Here is a 21,909-nt window from a genome sequence, read left to right on the forward strand (position 1 = left end):
TTCAGTGCCTAGCATTGAGCTAAGTACTCACGAGGCACTCAATAAATAGTTGTTAAAATGGATGGAATTAAACAATTTAGAAAATTGGAGTGCCTGCCTCTAGAGAATTGTTGTTCACCTAATTGTATACTGTAAAAATAGCAACCATCCCCAGAAAGAGGCTTTCCCTAACACACAGAGACATAATTACCTTCCTTAGCCCAGAGGGTTTAACTATATTATTTTTCTGGATTTCTAGTATATCCGTAATAGAACAAATTTTCTCCCCAGAAATGAGATAACTCCTTAATGGATATGTACAAAGGGAATTGCTGGCCTAGTTATTTTAGGTAAATAACCAAAAAACTCTTCACTTAAAATTCCCTAATTTAAACTTTTAGACAGACTGCTAGATAGTTTTCGTTTATTCTTGGTAGAAGTTTGCACATTTCTAGCAATTAAAAATAAATCACGGGCCTCCCTGGTGGCGCAGTGGTTGAGAGTCCGCCTGCCGATGCAGGGGATACGGGTTCGTGCCCCGGTCTGGGAGGATCCCATATGCCGCGGAGCGGCTGGGCCCGTGAGCCATGGCCGCTGGGCCTGCGCGTCCGGAGCCTGTGCTCCGCAACGGGGAGAGGCCGCAACAGTGAGAGGCCCGCATACCACAAAAAGAAAAAAAAAAAAAAAAAAAAAATAAATCACTACTTACCAGTATTAACTGCTTGTATGACTTTACATCATTTTTTGGATATTTTATAGTTTGGCTCTGATTTTGTTCATATATTTTATTTATAAGACTTCCTTTTCAAAGATAAATTACCAAATGGTAGGTAAAGCAATCTCTTACAATGATAGTAATCCTTATATACCACCAATTTTTGTAATAACTCAGTAGTACATAAATAATGCTTTCTTTTTAAGTATGCAATTTACTTATTAATCTTTTATCATTTCCCCCTATTTTTTGAATATTCTCCAAAGTTTGGCTTTATTTCACAAATTTTATTTCATCTGTACAGTTCAGGAATGATTTGCTAAAGGATATAGGTCTAGGGTAATTATTTCTGCATGTAAACTAATTTTATCTGAGCATTAGAATGTGCCCTGATTGTTCTTATTCTCCATGTATAAGTTATACCACAATGACTCTATAGGTAATAAGAATAAACAACAAACTAGATAAAAACACATAAGACTGATTCTTTGAAAGAATTCAGTTTCTGAAGTAAAAATACTACCTCTGAAATAGATAATGTTTTATTTCTTATGTCAGATCATTTCCTATATAACCATATATATGGTAAACTATATATATAAAGTTTTAAGTCTATATTCTTAGAGGGCAGAGAACACCAAAGAAAATGTTTTAAAGAGTTTAGCTATGGAAACATAAAACTCTCTAGGTAGAGAAGTTACCTTGAAGACCAACTTTAGCTAACCTCTCATTTCACAGAGGAGAAAACAGTGGGCTCCTGTTAAATGACCTGCCCAACGTCACACACAGTGGCACAGGTCTTTTTCTGCTTGGTTAAGCATCACTACCTCCAACTAAATACTGACGATACACCAGAAGTCTAAACTACCACATATATCAAGCTAGTCCTATACACTTGCCAGGTACTCATTATTAGCTTAGCTGATGTTATAGCTGAAATACAAGAATGTCATCTGAAAGAAGACCATGAAAGAAGACCATATATCTGTTTATAGAAAAATTTTAAGGAGAAACAATGTTTGGATCAGAAATTGAGATCCCTTCTACTGGCCTGGCTTAGAAAACTCTCCACAAGTTGTTGCCTGTGCAACCCTCGTTGAAAAGTTGTTTGAATGGTCTACTTAACAACATTGATTGTTTGCTTCTCTTTAGTCCTTTTTTAGAATAACAGGAGTGAGTTTTCAGAATTTCTACCTTTGCCCCTAAAGGCAGAGTATAACATATCCGTGGCTTTTTACCTTTGGCTGGGTAACATGCCCACCTCAGCCTGAGGTGCAGACATGCTGGAGACATGGCTGGAGAACCGCCTCCTTCCAATGGCACTCAGGAGGTAAGCTTCTTGTTCACTTACCACACTGGGCATGCTGACAGAGTCATCTGAAAGGGCCAGAGAAGGGAGTGTTAGGAAACTGGGATGTGGACCAGAAAACCCAGACCAGCTTTGTACTTGGGTTCCATCCTTGGCTTGTATGCAAACTTAGGGCAGTATCTAAAGCTAAATTATCATTCATCCCTTTGTACAGATTCAAAACTAAGACCTTTGGGGCCTTAAGAAACATCTTCACTATTTTTATAAAACCAGAGACTTTAACAGCTGAGCCTCTAGGGTTACTGAACAGTGTCATTTTGAGAATATGAACAGAACTTTGAGTTAAAGTGACTGGTTACTTCATTTGGGTGAGGGAAACAGCTTCAGTAAAACTTCATGAATGTATCTCCATCTTGAAAAAAAAAAGACCTTTGGGGGCTTGGTTCTTAATCTGCATAAAGGGATGAAGGATAATTCTTCCCATCTACACATCTCCCACCCTCAAACAGCCTTCATGAAATATATGTAAACTTTTTGTCCATTTCTACAAGTAGGTTAATCTGCAAATTAAAGATTTCAGAAAAGCTAGAATATAATTTTTAAACATTACAGAAATAGTTCAGTAAGGGACCTTGTTATTGAACAAATCAAGCATTTTTGACATTCAAACACTACATTCAGTACATTTCATGATTTTTAGACTGTTGAGGGAAAGACTATTTCAGGTATTTTTTGGAAAAATATTTAAAAACCTATAAAGTTCAGAAACAAGTGCTTATTTTAACCTAAATTTAAAGTTTGAAGCAATCTTGCTTTCTCCATAGAAGTTGAAATTAATGTATTCAAATCCATATGAAAATTAACTTTAGCACAATATTTGTGACAAGGAGACCTCATTCTAAGTGAGCAAATATTGTTTGTAACTGAACAGAAAACACATCTTGACTGATATAGAATTTTGGTGAACTTATGCTACCATGTAAGGTTGTCTGACATCATTTATTTAAAATATACCAAGTGGTCATATTTCTAGTGAAATTTATTTCAAACCAAAGGGGTGAATACGAAAAGTACTAAAAATTATAATTTGCTATATAACTGACTTGAAGTTGATTCTTGTTATAGAATGGTATTTCCTTTTTAGATGTGTTCATAGAGAAGAGAATAATCAAATGTACCCTAAAAAACATGCAAAAAATGTGGTAGGGTAGATTGAGCTATTTCTACTAAGACCTTTCTGAAATTCCATTGACTTTTTTCTCTCTTATCCAAACTCATATATCACTTAACACTTACTCCTTTGATATTTGTTTGGTGATTAATCATGTGCTGTGTCATTCACTCTTTTTTTTAAGACTTTTTTGATGTGGATCATTTTTAAAGTCTTTATTGAATTTGTTACAATATTGCTTCTGGGTTTTTTTGTTTTTTTTTTGCGGTACACGGGACTCTCACTGTTGTGGCCTCTCCTGTTGCAGAGCACAGGCTCCGGGCGCACAGGCTCAGCGGCCATCGCTCACGGGCCTAGCCGCTCCGCGGCATGTGGGATCTTCCCGGACCGAGGCACGAACCCGTGTCCCCTGCATCGGCAGGCGGACTCTCAACCACTGCGCCACCAGGGAAGTCCTGCTTCTGTTTTATGATTTGGTTTTTTTGGCCATGAGGCATGTGGGATTTTAGCTCCCTGACCAGGGATTGAACCCACATCCCCTGCATTAGAAGGAGAAGTCTTAACCACTGGACCACCAGGGGAGTCCCTCATTTACACTTTTGTTAAGTGTTCTTTATCAAAAATGTCTGTCCTCTCCTCTACAAGACTATATCTAAGATTTTAGAGAGCAGAGAATATATCTTTCTCATCCTTTCTTATTCCTCATCTTGTTCCTGCTAGGTCTTAATACAGGTTTGATGATTGAATGGAAAAATTTTATAATTCAAAGGTGTCAACGCTCTAGCTTTCATACCCCACCTTATAAATTAATACACACCCACATCACAATCACACCACATTGTGTGTTAGCAACCCTGTTGTCATTGGATGGTTGTGATGTTTGAGAGCAGAGATATTAGCAAAAACTTGCATACTTGTAAGTGTATGAGTGTTGGCCTTTGGTCATTGCTATCTCTGTTTGTGTCTTCTCTACTTTTCTTCTCTACTTCCTTCTACTGGCTTGGTCATCCTCTAATTCATAAGGTTACTTGCAAAATATATTTAGCTCTATTAAAGAGAGGTTGTTATCATTTGCCATATTTAAACATTTTTCTGGGAGAGACTACTTCAACCGTTAAAGAAAAATAGATATTACTTTAAGTTCTGCACTATTACTAGGACTTATATTGAATATTCGAACTGCTGATCCTTATTTCTCTCTTTTTTTTTTTTTTTCCCCGGTATGCGGGCCTCTCACTATTGTGGCCTCTCCCGTTGCGGAGCACAGGCTCCGGACGCGCAGGCCCAGCGGCCATGGCTTACGGGCCCAGCCGCTCCGCGGCATGTAGGATCTTCCCGGACCGGGGCACGAACCCATGTCCCCTGCATCGGCAGGCGGACTCTCAACCACTGCACCACCAGGGAAGCCCTCTCATTTTTTTTTTTTGGTCAAGGTCTGTCATGATTTCCCTAATTATAATTTTAGGATTATTTCCATGAGCAATGATTTCAAAACAAATATGTCTGTAGGTCTGGTGCAGAACAGTATGATTATCACTTTGTTATCTACTTAACCCTGAAACTAAATCTGGAAATATTACTGATGTGTGCTTTTTAAAAAAATTTTTTTTAATTAATGAATTTTTATTTTTGGCTGCCCTGGGTCTTTGTTGCTGCACGCTGGCTTTTCTCTAGTTGCCGCAAGCGGGACTACTCTTTGTTGCGATTCACAGGCTTCTCATCAGGTGGCTTCTCTTGTTGCAGAGCACAGGCTCTAGGCACGTGGGCTTCAGTAATTGTGGCACTCGGGCTCAGTAGTTGTGGCTCACGGGCTCTAGAGCGCAGGCTCAGTAGTTGTGGCACACGGGTTTAGTTGCTCGGCGGCATTTGGGATTTTCCAGGACCAGGGCTCGAACCCGTGTCCCCTGAACTGGCAGGCAGATTCTTAACCACTGCACCACCAGGGAAGTCCACTGATGCGTGCTTTGACAAAGCAGTTATTTCTTTCCTTCTCCTACACATCCAACTGTAGTAGGGTATTAAAATACTTTCATTCATCTTAATTAAAATTCTAACCTCAACTCTATTTAATTTAGTTCAGAGTGAAGCTTTTTTAAAAAAATGTATTTATTTATTTTTGACTGTGTTGGGTCTTCGTTGCTGCACACGGGTTTTTTCTGGTTGTGGTGAGCGGGGGCTACTCTTTGTTGCAGTGTGCGGGCTTCTCCTTGCAGTGGCTTCTCTTGTTGCGGAGCATGGGCTCTAGGCACACGGGGTTCGGTAGTTGCAGCACGTAGGCTCAGTAGTTGTGGCTCGCGGGCTCTAGAGCACAGGCTCAGTCGTTGTGGCACACGGGCTTAGTTGCTCCGTGGCATGTGGGATTTTCCCTGACCTGGGCTCGAACCCGTGTCCCCTGAATTGGCAGGCAGATTCTTAACCACTGCGCCACCAGGGACGTCCCAGAGTGCGGCTTTTTGTTGTTGTTTGGTACAGAGGGGCTCTGAGTGAAGATCTAGATTTTGTTTTCATAAGGCATTGACAGTACACTTTGCTCTAAATGTTGCATCAGAGTGTCTTTGAAACACAACTGGAAGATAATCAATACAGTTAAAAAAACATTTAATGATAGGGGTATTTATGAAAACTTTCACCTTTTACTTTTTAAAACTATTATGCATATATATGGAAGCGTGTTCTTAACTGGATTTTCCCTCATTTCACCAAATCTTTAGAAGCTCCTGGCTGCCTCAGTTACTGGGGATACTCTTAACTCAAATTGGGTTGTATGCCCTCAAGACAGTGTGCTGTTTTACACTCTAGATAATATAGCTGGCTGGTCTTTTCTGAGTCATAAGCATATGTAGTGCTCACTTTTCCTTGCCCAATCGGGTCATGTAAGTACTGACTGACCTTCTAAGCAAGATGGCCAGGAGAAAGGGGAATAAACGCTCCCCTTGGTTACTTAACCACAATTTAAATGAGTTAGTGAAAAGGTTGAATACATAAGCTCAAAGAAAACTTAGGGGTCACTAAAGATTTACTTTTTGCCCGAACTCCTACCAAATGACCAAGGATATCAAGGAACTTATAAAAAAGCAGGCATTAGAAGTCATGGGATCAGTCCCAATTCCATTTTAAATCTTTTTTGTAAAAACGACCAGAGGATCAGAACTGAAAAAGGTCAGGAAGGTAGAAATCCTTCCCAAGCCCTCATGCACATGGCCAAGCTGTGTCACACATGACCTCCCACCTCCCACTGCCCCGGATCCTGCAGGGTGACCTACTTTCCTCATCCTCCTCATCAGTTCGACTCAGGGTGTCCTGTGAAGCCTGCTGGGACGGCTCACTCTCCTGCTCCCAGACGGTGCCGGTGCCTGTGTTGGAGCGTGACATGGTGGCCAGGCTCAGGCGGTAAGCAGAGGTGGAAGTACCCACGGTGCTGATGGATGTCTTCCCTTGGTAGGCTAGTGGGGTTGAGAGACCAAAGAAAATCCATGGTGAGGATCTTGAAAGAAAACAAATGCTAGCTTCAAACTCCTCCCAGACAACTTATATTTTTTTAAGGAAAGGTCATTGAAATAGTATGTCCCAGATAGATGATCTTTAGGACAAAGTAGCAAATGGAACTGAAAATGGTGGGAAGAAAAAAAAAAAAGAGAATTGGCCACAGATGTACTTATAATTGAGTAATTTTCTTGGGGGAGCATAATACCTCTAACAATATAAAATATTTTGATGTTGCTCCCTCTGTCATGGTTTTTCAGTTTTATTTTCCAAGGCTGGCAGAATGCAAATTCATTTTTTCACTGAGAAATGTACATTACCTGACACAAGCATATAGAAGTAATAAATACATTGTCTGAAAGGAACCTTACAATCAAAATTAGAATACGTAATTAAAACTGTGTTCTTATTCCCCTTTTCTGGAGATTACAATTTATAAAACACCCCATTGGTGCTATGTCATATTATTTTATTATAAAGCAGAACATGTGAATGGCCCTGAGTAGATTTCACCAAGATTGTATTTGTCAGTTTTTTGGTCTTTAATACATTGAGAACAACACTAAAAGTTTTAGAAAGAAAAAAAAGCCACATGGATGATAGTCTTCTACTTATGGGTGATGACTGCCCTCTAATGGCAGATAATGATTTATTTTCCTTCCATAGTGACCTGCAATTAATATAATTATAAAAGTAAACAATGCATTCCCAAAGAAAATCTTTTGAATAATGTAAACTAGCCTGCCAGTTTTTATTCAACCCTCTCTCCCTCCAATTTGTGAATTTTATCATCAATCATACACACCGAGTTTTAAGTCCCCTCACTGGAGTCACTGTCTTTGTGTGTAAGTTATTTAACTTCTATTGAGTCTCAGTTTCTTCATTCTATAAGCAGACTTTCAGTTATGCATCTTGCAGGTATTTGTGTGGATTAAATGAAATAACAGCTATGAAATAATCTATCATATAACAGATGCTCAATGAATGTGAGTTCCCTTCTCCTTTTCAAAACGGAAATGAAGGAATTTAAAAAGGTTTTTTTTTTCCCCAGCTAAATATTCAAGAAAAAGCTGAACTACTGAAATAAAGATTGAAAATAAAATATTCAGAAAAGGGGGCTTCCCTTGTGTCGCAGTGGTTGAGAGTCCGCCTGCCGATGCAGGGGACACGGGTTCGTGCCCCGGTCCGGGAAGATCCTACATGCCACAGAGCGGCTGGGCCCGTGAGCCATGGCCGCTGAGCCTGTGCGTCCGGAGTCTGTGCTCCGCAATGGGAGAGGCCACAGCAGTGAGAGGCCAGCGTACCGCAAAAAGAAAAAAAAAATCAGAAAAGGAATAAAATTAAACTCTTATGATACCCCCCCTTGATTTGTTTTGTTGTTGACAAGGATCACAGGGTCAAATCTACCAGTTGTACCGAAATGGCTAATGCATACTTGGCTCCAAAAAGAGCAGTGACCTGGAAAAAGAGGCATGCTTTGTAGGTTGTAAGTTCCATGAGTAAAACAAATTGAAAATACCCCTTGCATACTTACCTGATCCACTGTGAACTGCTTCTTTTAGAATTTTTAGTTCATTGTTGAACTCAGCAATGAGGGAACTCTTACACAGAGGGCGTGGAATGAAACGCCGTTCCAGCTGGTCAGCGATATGTTGTCGGGCAGAAAGCTCTTCATGGTTCTCTGCTGGTTGGGCCAGAAGCTGAAAGGAAGGCACAGATTCTCAGGTCCTCAATTTTCTCATCTGTAAAACGAGCTAATTATTGTATCTATTTCATAGTTGGTGGTGAAGATTAAATAAGGTAATGCATACAAAATTCTTAGAACAGTGCTTAGGAAGTGCTTAATCAATATGTTGTTTTGAATCACAGCGCCCAGAAATCGAGGCATGAAAAGAATAAAAGAGTAGATGAATACTGAGGGTCTCAGGAAAAACATGCTTTAACTATCTCATTTTTCCCATGTTTATTTAAAATCAGATCTCAGTCATGCCCCTGAAGAAAAGAGACCATTCTTTAGATCATTCTATCTGGTCAATCTTTGTTTCTTGGGGGGTTGGTAAATGGGGAGAGGGCAAAGTTTCACTGACATTAATTAAGCTCTTACTGTGAAGGTACTTCTAACATGAAATTTTATCCTCTGGGATACCTGTTTGGGCTGATTTCTCGTCAAGCATGGTATTAACACGTCCTCCTGACTAGCTATATAGCACATGCGCCGAGACTGCTGGTGTCATCCTGCCCTACTCTGGAAAGCAGCACGTTGACGGGGTTTGTCACTTCCTGGAAGAGGAGCACACCTTGCACTGGATGAAAGGGCGCAAGAGCACGAAGATGGGGATGCGGGTCCGCACGATGAAGTCTAGGAAGTCCCACAGGGCCAGGCCGCCGACCTTCCGCAGGGCCATCTCCTTCACCTGGAGGCTGAGCCAGTACCACTGGCTGCCGAGCTGCCTCTCAAAGCAGACGAGAATCACCTTCAGCGCTTCACACCAGGAAAAGACACAAGTGAGCCTGCAGACTTGTGCTTCGGAGGAACCCTGCCCACATCCAGCTGCCCACATCCACAGCCTTTTTACGCATCGAATTTCTAAATGTCTAAACTCTATGTTTCCAAAGACTTCAGCGTACTCCTGAGTGACAGTTTTCTGACATCAAGACAGAAATTTCTACAGTAAACATGCTTTGATTCTGATTAAGAGAACACATATATCTTTCTTAAGTGCATTTAACTACTATTTTGGAAAATACAAACCAAAGCTGTTCACAGAATTGAAAGGGAAATGTGGTATAAACATGATGTGTGGCTAATATTTCACTTTCTAAAAGTTTTGTCATAGTGGCTTCATGGTAATACCAGCATATTACTCACGTCTGAACCTAAAACATGGGTGTTTTAAAATATTTTTCTTTTAAGCTTAGAAATAATATATTCTTGCTAATAGAAGCAAAATCAAAACCGTGCAGAAATGCATAAAGTTAAAAAAAGTAGTCCTTCCCCTTTCTACTCCCTTCCTGATGCCACCCTAAACTGTTCCCCAGAGTAACCGGTAATTCCGTCCAGAAAAGAAAACACTATCCTCCCTCCTCCACCTCTTATGATGTCTCTTGCTAAACCGTATTGGATTTCTTTAACAATATCTCTTTTCTTCCAGATTCTGGCAGCCTTGTCACAATCTACATTTTTAAATTTATTTTCAGAAAGCAGATTTCCCAAACAGTGTGTCAGGACAAACCAGAATATTGTAAAAACGTCAGAGATTATGGTGAGGGCTTTCTCTACCACCCGGCTCTCCCCACAGGGTCTCCCATGGGGCAGTCAAGGGAACCTGGGCCTTCTTCATCACGTCTTAAGGTCAATCTCAGCATCTAGAAGACACATAGAAATCCAATTCCCTAAAGCCCTCAGGAGTCACCTACACCTTTAGCATCTATTTAGGGCACTTCCAGGGGAAAGCCAGGTCATATAACACAGAGAGAGATGTAAGATTCTTCCTTCCACATCTATTCACTTCTATTCCTCTCCCTCATCATAACAAACATATGAACAAAAAGCAACATTCCTCTAACCCTACCCTGATCCTGGTGACATTTCTACCTGTTATGTGCCTGTTGGCCTTCTTTGGGCTTCTGCCTTTCTGCTTTCCACCTTCACCAGCAACAGCCCAACACAAAAACAGGATAGCAAAGGGCTCAGGGATTCTGGCGCTGGATGGATTCAATTTGAAATTTGTCTCTGCCACTTATTGACAGTGTGACTTTAGGTAAGTTATTCAACCTCTTCCTTCCTAAAGTGAGAATATGTACTTCTTGGAGTTGTTGTGAGGATTCAAAGTGATGATAATGTAAAGTATAGAAAACACTCGTTAGTGCACACTAAATGCTCAAAATAAAGGTAAAAATAAATTTAAAATAGAGGTCCAGTAGCCTGGCCAAGTAACCAAAGGATTCACCTTCATTAAAAAAGCAGAAAATAGAAAAAAAAAAAACCCACCCCATTAAAAAATGGGCAGAAGATCTAAATAGACATTTCTCCAAAGAAGATGTACAGATGACCAAAAGGTACATGAAAAGATGCTCAACATCGCTAATTAGTGAAATGCAAATCAAAACTACGAGGTGTCACCTCACACCAGTTGGAATGGCTATCATCAAAAAGTCTACAGATAAATGCTGGAGAGGGTGTGGAAAAAAAGGAACCCTCCTACATTGTTGGTGGGAATGTTAGCTGGTACAGCCACTATGGAGAACAGTGCAGAGTTTCCTTAAAAAACTAAAAATAGAGCTACCATATGATCCTGCAATCCCACTACTGGACATATATCTGGAGAAAACCATAATTTGAAAAGATACATGCACCCCAATGTTCATAGTAGCACTATTTACAATAGCCAAGACATAGAAGCAGCCTAAATGTCCATCGACAGATGAATGGATAAAGAAGATGAGATATATTTATACAATGGAATACTACTCAGCCATAAAAAGAATGAAATAATGCCATTTGCAACAGCATGGATGGACCTAGAGATTATCATACTAAGTGAAGTAAGTCAGACAAAGACAAATATCATATGATATCACTTATATGTGTGGAATCTAAAAAAATGATACAAATAAACTTATATACAAAACAGATAGACCCAAAGACATAGAAAACAAACTTATGGTTACCAGAGGGGAAGCAGGGAGAGATGAATTAGGAGTTTGGGATTAACCTATACAAATTACTATACATAAAGTAGATAACAAGGAAGGACCTACTGTATAGCACAAGGAACTATACTTAATATTTCATAATAACCTATAAGGGAAAAGAATCTGAAACAAAAGTTATGTATGTATGTATGATTGGATAACTTTGCTACACACTTGAAACCAACACAACACTGTAAATCAACTATACTTCAATTTTTAAGAAAAGGCAGAAAGTGGAGAGAACTGAAGATAGTTACCTGTTAAGTGTTTTCTCCTATCCCTGTCTTACATGCTAAGGCCTCTTTTCCCACCATCCTCTGTACAGTCCTAAACCTCATGCAGGGCTCTGTGCCAGAATCTAGGTTTTATCTGAACCCTACAACCTCATGTCTCTGGCAACCATGCCCCACACAGGCAAGTCCTACGCACATGCAGCCTTGTTTCTTTTTTTCCTTTTTCATTCTCATTGTCAATCACATCATTTTCAAATACATTCCTCAGTAATGCAGTACAAACACCCCCCTGCCACACACACACACACACACACACACACACACACACACACACTCCAAACTCCAAGGACCTGAAGGACCTGTTTTTACCACTGAGTCTGCTTTCACCTTATACTCCCCACCAAGGTCTGCTTTAGTGAATTGAAAAATGTCAGGCAAGATTTTTTCAGCTTCCTCCTTTTGAGACTTTCTGTTGCCAGTGCTCCTTAGTCTCAGTGCTGTGGCAACGGTGGTCATTTCTCCCCAGCTTAGTTCATTCTAGTCAAGGAGTAGCTGTTAGTATTCCATGGGTCACGTGGAATGGTCGAACACTTGTTAGTATTCCACCAAGTCACAGCAGGGATAGGGTAATGGGAAGGTAGAAGTCAAGGGTGATGTTTTGTACTTGCTGAAGTGGCTTCTCTAAATACTTTCTGGATTGAGGTCTTTTAAAATACTTTTTGTAGAGAATGGACTTGAGGATATGGGGAGGAGGAAGGGTAAGCTGTGACAAAGCGAGAGAGTGGCATGGACATATATACACTACCAAATGTAAAATAGCTAGCTAGTGGGAAGCAGCTGCATAGCACAGGGAGATCAGCTCGGTGCTTTGTGACCACCTAGAGGGGTGGGATAGGGAGGATGGGAGGGAGGGAGACGCAAGAGGGAAGAGATAAGGGGATATACGTATCTGTATAGCTCATTCACTTTGTTATACAGCAGAAACTAATTCCAGTAAAGATGTTAAAAAAATAAAATAAAATTCTTTTTGAGTCAAGGTGGAACATAAATAAATAAGTACATATGTATATACATATATACATGTATACATATACATATGTGTGTGTATATATCTATATCTTTCTATTTCTTTCTCTATCTATCTATCTACCTACCTACCTATCTAGAGAGAACTACCCACTATCTATCTATCTGTCTATCTATCTATCTACCTATCTATCTACCTATCTACCTACCTATCTAGAGAGAAGTACCCACTATCTATCTATCTGTCTGTCTATCTATCTATCTATCTATCTATCTATCTATCTATCTATCCATCTACCTACCTACCTACCTAGCTATCTAGAGAGAAGTACCCACTATCTATCTATCTATCTATCTATCTATCTATCTATCTATCTATCATCTATCTACCTACCTACTACCTACCTACCTATCTAGAGAGAAGTACCCACCCAAGTATGCTGCTTGGCTGGTGGACTCTGCCAGCCCTTCCCTGCGCAAGTCTTTGCCTGCATCCCCGGGGGTGGAGCAGTGGGCGGGGGAGCTCTCCAGCATGAAGCTCTTGCTTCTGGACGTGCTGATGATCCGTGGAGGCAGGAGCACATTGATGACTGTCTGCAGTAGCAGCTGCACCTCAGGCTGCTCCAACCATGGGCTATCTGCCGGGCAGAGTTTGTAAGGAGGAAGTGGAAAGAAAAGCAAGTCACAAGGTAGACAACATTTCCACATTAGACACAGAAAAATTCAGCTCTTTCTCCAATTCCAAACTAGAACACCCTAGAGATTCGAGCGCCTTCCCCACCAAGTACAGCTTCTCTTATGGACAGAAGCAGCGCTCCTGGTACTGGGTTTCTCCTCCATAGTCAGCACCCAAGGATCCCTGCTCTTAGCCAAATCTCCTGCTTACCATTTCAATCTCCTTTCTTTTTTTTTTTTTTTCTGCTCAAATACTCATAATGCACTGTCTTTATGTTTGAGATAAACTTTTCCTAAAAGAAAAAATCCCCCAAGAAGTAAGAGTAATGAAAACATATTGGAATTTAGTGACAGTGGCAGGATTTACACTAAACCTAGTGTCAGTAGGTTATCCAGTCCATTCTCTGTCAATTCACATCACACTGTACTTCAGTGAATACCATTTTCTTAATTGAAACAATGCTCTCCTGATTTTTGCTGTACTGAAATGCTTTTAAATAGGATGCATCTTCTAGGTGGAGCAGAGATAGTCTTGACCAAGGGCAGCTAAACTGAAAAGAAAGAAAAACTCTTATTTCCTAAGATAACCTTGTTTAAATCATTCAGATCAACTTCAGTGATGGCCTTCATGGGAAAAGGAAGAAATAACAGCCTGACACTTAAGAAAACACAACAACAATGATAAATTTCCTTTAGTTAAATTAATCAGACCTTTGCTTCCAGATCCTACTGTGAGCACAAATGGGATGAGCAGATTTAAAAGCATCCCCTCCCTTCGCTCTTGATTGGTGAATGGGGAGATCACATGGCTTAAAGGAAAATCTTCTTTTAAAGCCTGTACAGCAATAATAGAAAAAAAAGATTAATTGACCCCCTCACCCATTCAGTCTGTTTGTTTTTACACAGCATGGAGGAGACGGGGACTCCCTGATGGCTGCACCTGCAAACTAGGAGTTCAATTGTCATCTGTGCAGCATACAAGATTCACCCCAAACTGATACTTTACCATTTGTTTGACATAACTGAGAGCTATATACCTAAAAAACAGCAACATCTTGAATATCAAATGAAAAATCATGATACTTATAGTCTGGTACAAAAACAACTGCACTTCCCCATTCATTTTATCCATGTGTCCACCAATAAATATTTTAGCGACCAAAGAAAAGGAAGAAAAGGAGATCTTGCCACCTGCTCCATTGGGGAGTTATTTAAAAATCCTCTCCCCTGTATAAGACCTTCTTCAAGCCAGAAAGCAATAGACAATATAAAAAGAAATAAATGATCTCTGTATACGTGTTGTCAAAACGTATCACTTTAGGGATATCTTTATTTCCCTTCTGCCTGGTAGCCACAGTGCTTGCTTAATCTCTTTTCCATCATCTAACCATTCTCTGGATGATGGACCATCAAGCTTGGTTGTCAGATAATGGATGGGTCGGTTATCCATTTACAGCCGTTGTATACTTCCCGTTGGTCAGAAAGCTTTCTGGTGATTTATCACTGTTTAAAGTTAGGTGACACACAGAAATAGGCAGGGAAATTGGCATTCTATCCTTTTTTGCTTTGGGAATGATTATTTTAATTTTAGGAAATAAAAGAAGTGGGAGAAAAATGATTTAAAAAAGCACCCTCAATATTCAGCCCACAACCATTAAAGAAAATTAAGATATTCAAAGTCTAGTAATAATATTTGAATTTTTTTTACTGCAATTCTTTCTGCAGATAATTTAAAACCAGACTTTGAACATTACTGCCTCTTTTAGTTAACAATTGTGAGCTGATTATCTGTGAACCATTATTTTCCTAAGGTACTGACACACGTTTTAAACGACAGAAGCGGCTCCTGAGGTTGTGGCAGGACTAAATGACTCTGCTATTTTTGAGATCTCAAGAAGAATTACAGAAGCACAACTTTAGGACCAAGCTCAGGGCTGAAGCTCCAAAACTGTAAAAGTCTGGAGATGTTTACACTTCTGTTTCACAGATTTTGCCCAGCCTTCGCAGAAAAATAAAAGAGAACACCATGATCAGGTGCCTCAACCAGCAACGTAATGAGCGTGACAAACAGGTAAGGCAGTCACACCTGTATCTGCAATGCTACAAGCCGGACAACAGCTGTGCTGAAGGGCAGAGGTGGTGAGAGATAAGGGCTGAGATGAAGAAGGGGTAATCCATCAGCAACACTGGAGGGTCCTACCACTCCCATCACCTGAAATACAAACAGAGCACATGACCAGCCTTGACTATTGCAATTTCATGCAACTGTAGTAAGGGAGTCTCAGTCAATAATAATAATAATAATGATAATAAAAAATTTGAAGGTTGGGCATGTTACTTTCAATCTGTTCGTGTTGCCTTCTCTTGAAGGCATGTAATGTCTGGAGTCAGATCAAACGATTACACTGGATTCAGCCAAGGTTTTGTAGAATGTTGCTTATAACTAACTATGTAAATAATGAGAGATGAACCCAAAATTATTCTAAGCAGGAGACTGGACATACTTACTTGTGGACTCAAAGGAATGCAGTCAACATTCTTTGATGGAGTAAATGCTGACAACAATGATGATGGCAAGAGCTCTACTTGCGCTAGGCATTCCAGCGACAGATTTATTGCTCAACTAGCTAAGCAGCGGATTCTGTTCAATGAAATGCTCTACCACGGTTTCCACATTGTACAAAACCTTGTCACAACCAGACTCTAGATATTACATAACTGATAAAAAATTTTTGTTTTCCTGTAAATCCTAGACTGGCCAACCCATAATGTGATTTTTCACTAAAAAAGAAGAAAAAAATCCTCTTTGCATTTTAATCTCCCCCACCCCAGACTACTTCAACTTCTAGCCAATTGTGCAGTCTCCCGCCACCCCACTCTCCAACTGGCAGCCCTCAACTCTCAGCGCAACTTGAAGAGGTCAATTGTCAAAGTAGTGCATGGGAAGCAGCACACCAAAATCCCATCTGTAGAGGGACGGGCCCCTTGATCTCCCCACACACTACCTTGAAATGTACCTCACTATTTTCAGTGTCACCTGAGCCATCTGTTTTCATGGGTAGGTGTGTAGGTAGGTAGGTTGACCTGTAAATCTTCAGTTCAGAGAAGTCAATAGCAGAGTTAAATTTTGTAAAGTTTCATAAGATTGCCACTTGGCTACTCACCAGATTGACACAGACATTGATCAGTGACCTAAGGTGAGGCAGGAAGGATATGATTGGCTGCCTCTGAAGTGTCAAACAAACCCCTTCAATCAAATTGCTGGCAGGCTCCCACTCAACCTGTCGCCTGGAATACAATATAGGAGCCATTAGCAGCGTGGCTCCCTTCTGGAGACTGTCTGAAACGAGTGAATGAGACAGTGATTCTGACGCCATCTAAGACAGGATGGGTGTCTGAGACAACAAAATGCTTCAGAGGGGAGGAAGTTTACCCACGTTGTTCCAAAAGTACAGAGCACATTAGGAAGGGAAGAGGATACTGAAAACGTAGCAGAGGCACTCCTGCCCCACTCGACTAATGAGACAAAATCTATTGAAGAAAAAACAGAGATGATGAATGGGTGGCATTTCAAGTTTCCTGGTTTTTAACTATGAGAGAGGGTATGAGACTACCATTTTAGGAAACCCATCATAAGAGTGCTTACTCCCAGTAGAACTAATTTGACTATAGGCTGTGTTTCTGAAATGTTTTTATCAGACTACAGTTGATCTCATCAGCTTTTATACCAGACTGCAACTAATTAGATTTATATGGCTTAACTCTTGCCAAAAAGATGGCATTAGAGGAAAACCATCTATTTAAAAAGTGTTCTTTCTTTGCCACCTAAAAAATGATATTTTGGGGCTACATTCTATGGTAGTATAAATGGTGGTATATATAACCCAATTAGATGAATATGAGATTTTCTGTAATAGAAAACAATCTGGTCTGTAATTATCTCAGTACTGAAGAGTCGTTTCTGTGGCCCCCTAAATAAACACGTTGGGCTTTACTGAGATCAATGCTATTTCCTGGAAATAATTTCTAAGCTTATATTGCCTACCAAATTGAAATCTCTATAATGACAAAATGGAAATGTTCATACATGAGGATATGTTGACATTCTTGATGCTCAAGTAACCCACAGGTTAAGTTCAGTCAACATTTCTCTTGTTGAACTGAGATCACCTGAAGAAATTAAATTCAAGGTAACCCCAAATTCATAGCATGCACACCAAGAAAATTGCCTACAATAATCAAGTCTATGAATTAATCCAGAAGTCTACTTTTAGGAAACTGCTGTTCTTTATAATGGGTTTATTTATATGACAAATGAGTTAGCCTATGTAGATGTTAACATCTTTAGAAGAAAAGTTATTTTAACACACCCTTGTGAGATTTATAAGACTGGCCATTTGCCAATAGGCATGGATGCTCCACTGGGACCAGTAAAGAAAATAGGAGTGCTTTAAGGATACTCATTTCTATGCTACTAAAATAAATAACCTTGAAATAACATATAGGCATCCATCATCATGGTAGAAAAGAATATAGGATCAAACTGTACATTATTAGAATAAAATATTTCAATTTCTTTTTAATAAGTTCAACAGCTTCTGATGGCTGCATAAATGAAGAAGAGCACAGGATAAAACCTGGAAAAGTTCTGACAAATTGAACAATAAGTGCTACAGATTCTTGGGCAAGAGTTGCATTGATTTGGGGTTTAGTTTAATAGGACAGAAAATGGTCTCACTAACCCAAACTGGAAATTTCCAAACTAGTGGGTTTATTAGCATTTATCAATTGATCTATCCGCTCACTGTGGCTATAGATTTCCAAACTGGGCTCAGAACTCCAGGTAGCCTGGTTCGGAGGCATCTGCTCACATAAAGGCTACCAACTGATATTTCAGGCCACTGAGTGGAGGACAAGTGGCAATAACATTGATTTAATACCACCTGAATTAGGTGAGAAGGTGAAAATTAGGTATTTTTTATCAACCCTGAGAGCTCTTTAGCTGCTGCTTCGCTGATTATTGTAAAGCTTGGCATTTCTATAAACTGGTACCTAAAATACTATGTTAAATACACATTTTTGAACATCAGGTTAATTTTTCTTCTCTCCTTAGTTGTTTAATTTATAAGGCATACCTTGCCTTACTTTAAAAGGAATTGAAGGATACACATTGAATTTCTTATGTGTGTCAGATAAGGAATGTGATAGCTAAGAAATGAATAGATTTTTCAAGATAAATATATATTTTTGAAGAATATGTTATTTCCTCAAAATATAGACCCTGCTACTTATGCATTCATATACCTGATTAGCTCTGCACATATAACCAACCGAACACTTTTGAGCCATTCATTCAACTCCGGATTGATCCACCACCTTCAAAAATGACAAACTTGAAGTTTGAAGCTTGTAATACCAACAGCTGACTAGGAGGCCTCCTCACCTCAAAGTGGGCATCTTATGAATTTTGTTGAACATCCTATCCAATCTCTTTAAAATGAGGATAAGGGCCGGCCTCACTGCCTCGGCTGTCCAGTCGGTGATGGGGAGCATCTCCATGATGTAGCGTCGAAGCCCACGGCTCTCCATTGTCTGGGTGTCGTATGGTGCCAACTTCAGAAGGGAGTGTGCAATTTCTGCCAACCTAAAATATTTTTAAAGAATAAGCTTAGAAAGCCACCATGAGAATTTTCCCACACAGCGTCATGCTAATCACCCTCCTTCCAGCACACTGACTCCCTAAACTATGAACATTCTGGCACATTATCTCATAACTTGTAAATAAACATTTTAAAAAACAAATCTGGACAAAATAAGGCCCATACATTTCAGTTGGTTGATATATCTCTTAAGTCTTTTCAATTTGTAGGTTCCCCCCTCTTCTGCTCTTGTTTTGACATCTAGTAATTTATTTGTTGGAGAAATTAGCTGTTGGTCCCGTAGCATTTCCTGCACTCTGGATTTTGCTGATTGAATCTCCATGGTGTCATTTAATTTATCCTATTTCTCCTGTATTTAATTCAATTGGTACTTAGATCCAGGGGCTAGATCAGATTAGGTTTTGTTTTGGGTTTTTTTGCGGTACGTGGACCTCTCACTGTTGTGGCCTCTCCCGTTGTGGAGCACAGGCTCCGGACATGCAGGCTCAGTGGCCATGGCTCACGGGCCCAGCTGCTCCGCGGCATGTGGGATCTTCCTGGACGGGGGCACGAACCCGTGTCCCCTGCATCGGCAGGTGGACTCTCAGCCACTGCACCACCAGGGAAGCCCTCAGATTAGGTTTTGATTTTCTGGTATGTGTCCTTCACAGGCGATGTGCACTTTTCTCAGGACATACATGATTCCTAGCTGTCACTCTTCATGAGGTCAGTGGCTACTAGTGATCACTGCACAGATTCCTCAACTCATTAGAAGTAGCACAATGGTAATATTGAATCGTTCCTTTTTTTCCATGTATTAACTATAGCATTTTAATAAGAAGTCCTTTTGATTACTCCAAGAGAGACAGGACAAATGCTTAAAAAGAACTACAGTTTAAGAGCACCCCAGGTGATTCTGACAGGCACTCTGGTATAGGAATCAGAGCTAGGCCCTTGCCCGTCTACCACGTGGATTGCTCTACAATTGCTCCATCTGACTAGTGCCATGGATCGAGGATTCACCACTGCATAAGGCAGCTCATTCCATCTTTGGACATCCACACTGTGAAAAGCTCTCCTCATATTAGGTCCCCAAATTCCCTCAATGTTTTCCTACGAGGCTTCATCTGGAAACATGAATTCAATCAATCTTCTCCATGGCAACCCCTCACTATCAACAGTCATTGTCTCTTCATCCCCACTCATACTGTCTCCAGACGGAACATACACATTGTCCTTCTGGAAATTGTGTGTGAGTGTGTGTGTTTTAAAGAAATCGTTTTAAACAGTCTTCACACTCTTTTGTTTATCTCTTTCTCACAAATGTGCCATGCAGAAAATAATTCTTTACTTTTCAGGTCGTTTGATTGCCAGATAAAAGTATATCTATATACACATATTTCTTTTTTAAATGGATTTTTTCTTTTTCTCCCAGTGTTATTGAGATATAATTGACATACAGCACTGTATAAGTCCAAGGTGTACAGTGCAATGATTTGACTCACATACATCATGAAGTGACCACCACAACAAATCTAGTATATACACATATTTCTTTTCCCTTGTTATCTTGTAGGTAACCTTAAGAAATGCTAGAGAAATAACTGATCTATTTCAAGCTTGAAAACAATACTTAAAGTTGGATTTGTGTCATTTTATGGATTATTAACTGAATTTCTCTCATCTCTGGTCATGTTACAAAATGAATATGCTTCGAGCATAAAACAAAAATTTCCTTTAATACAGTCTTTGCTGTACTATCACATGAATAATCTTGAGAACACAAGGGAGAGACGGAGGGGGAGAAAGGAAAGAGGGAGAGTTGGAGAGAGGTGGGAGAGGGGGGAGAGAGAGAGAAATTAGTTTGCAGAGCTCACTATCCTGCTATTCTGCTGCTTTGGCAGCTTTGGTCTGGGAAAATGAGGTAATAAATTCCTTTAGGGTAGAAACTTTATCTAATCAAGAATGTTTTACTTGAGAGCCTTGCAGCCAATCATAACTTCTGCAAATGCAGGGGTACAGATTGCCTCAACACTCCTTCTTGTCTCTTTGATTCAAATAGAGTACTTCTTGCAATTACCTCCTCTATCTTTTATATCATCCCCTTTCTTTTTTTAAAAAAAATCAACCTTCTCTCCTTGATGGATACTATCTATTCTTAGGACTTTAACTACTACCTATAGGTCCCCAATTCTAAACTTTATATATTTAGCTCTGACTTTGACATACAGCCAAATGTGTACTAAATTTACAAAAGAAAACCTTAACTATACCCTTTGCTTTGGTGTAGGGTCAAAACATGTGGAACTCAGCAAACTCTGTTTGGCCAGAGAACACAACAGGTCCATTTTTATTGAGAGCTGGTGTGAAATAGCATGAACAGAGGGGATGTCGTCTAAATAGTCCCTGGCATTAAAAAATTCTGCCTACCTTCCTATAGATCCAGACCATGAAATAACTGTGCTCATACAGGTTACTCTTGCTGAATTGCATTGTGACGTTGTGCAGCTTTCAGTACCGCCAGGCATCAGTCCCGTGAGGCTGGCTCTTTACTTGTGATGGGATGTTGGTGAGGCTGTTGCCCATCACTCTGCTCTTTCCTTTAAGATGCCTCAACCAGGAGATACTTCTTGTTCTTCATATTTTAAAAGGGGGATTTTGCTTTACCAAAAAAAACTAGTTGTGCGTTTTATCTTATTGACACTATAATTTTATAATCAGCCATTTTTCCCTGTTGTTTTGATAACTCAGAGGCCCAAAGTCAAATTTACAGTTCATCAATAGTATCTAATATGATAAAATCACGTAGATTTCCCATGCTAATCTTATCATAAACTAAATTGTTTCCCTGCTAATTTTTCACATTGTTTCGACTCTCTAATTTGTAAATTGTATCCCTTTGCATCATAGAATTTTCTGAGTTGCCTCAAGTACTTGGTAAAATAATAAACACATATATACACGTGATATATAGTGCTTGCAAC

General features: G+C 39.8%; 1 protein-coding gene across 5 annotated transcripts in view; it reads right to left on the reverse strand.

The window, feature by feature from the left end:
- Positions 1-21,909, reverse strand: part of UNC80 (unc-80 homolog, NALCN channel complex subunit) — a gene marked incomplete at both ends in the record, with an annotated part of 247,919 nt that overhangs the window by 11,395 nt on the left and 214,615 nt on the right. For all 5 annotated transcript variants that reach the window (XM_082630607.1, XM_082630605.1, XM_082630604.1 and 2 more), the window contains 9 exons: positions 1,933-2,071; positions 6,438-6,617; positions 8,192-8,357; positions 8,955-9,139; positions 13,043-13,249; positions 13,998-14,121; positions 15,373-15,498; positions 16,451-16,574; positions 18,730-18,930. In XM_082630607.1, coding sequence (XP_082486733.1) covers positions 1,933-2,071; positions 6,438-6,617; positions 8,192-8,357; positions 8,955-9,139; positions 13,043-13,249; positions 13,998-14,121; positions 15,373-15,498; positions 16,451-16,574; positions 18,730-18,930 — 1,452 coding nt within the window. The remainder of the gene's footprint in view (positions 1-1,932; positions 2,072-6,437; positions 6,618-8,191; positions 8,358-8,954; positions 9,140-13,042; positions 13,250-13,997; positions 14,122-15,372; positions 15,499-16,450; positions 16,575-18,729; positions 18,931-21,909) is intronic.

Source organism: Mesoplodon mirus, assembly GCF_964341445.2.
Source record: "Mesoplodon mirus genome assembly, chromosome: 8".
Lineage (NCBI taxonomy): Eukaryota > Metazoa > Chordata > Mammalia > Artiodactyla > Ziphiidae > Mesoplodon > Mesoplodon mirus.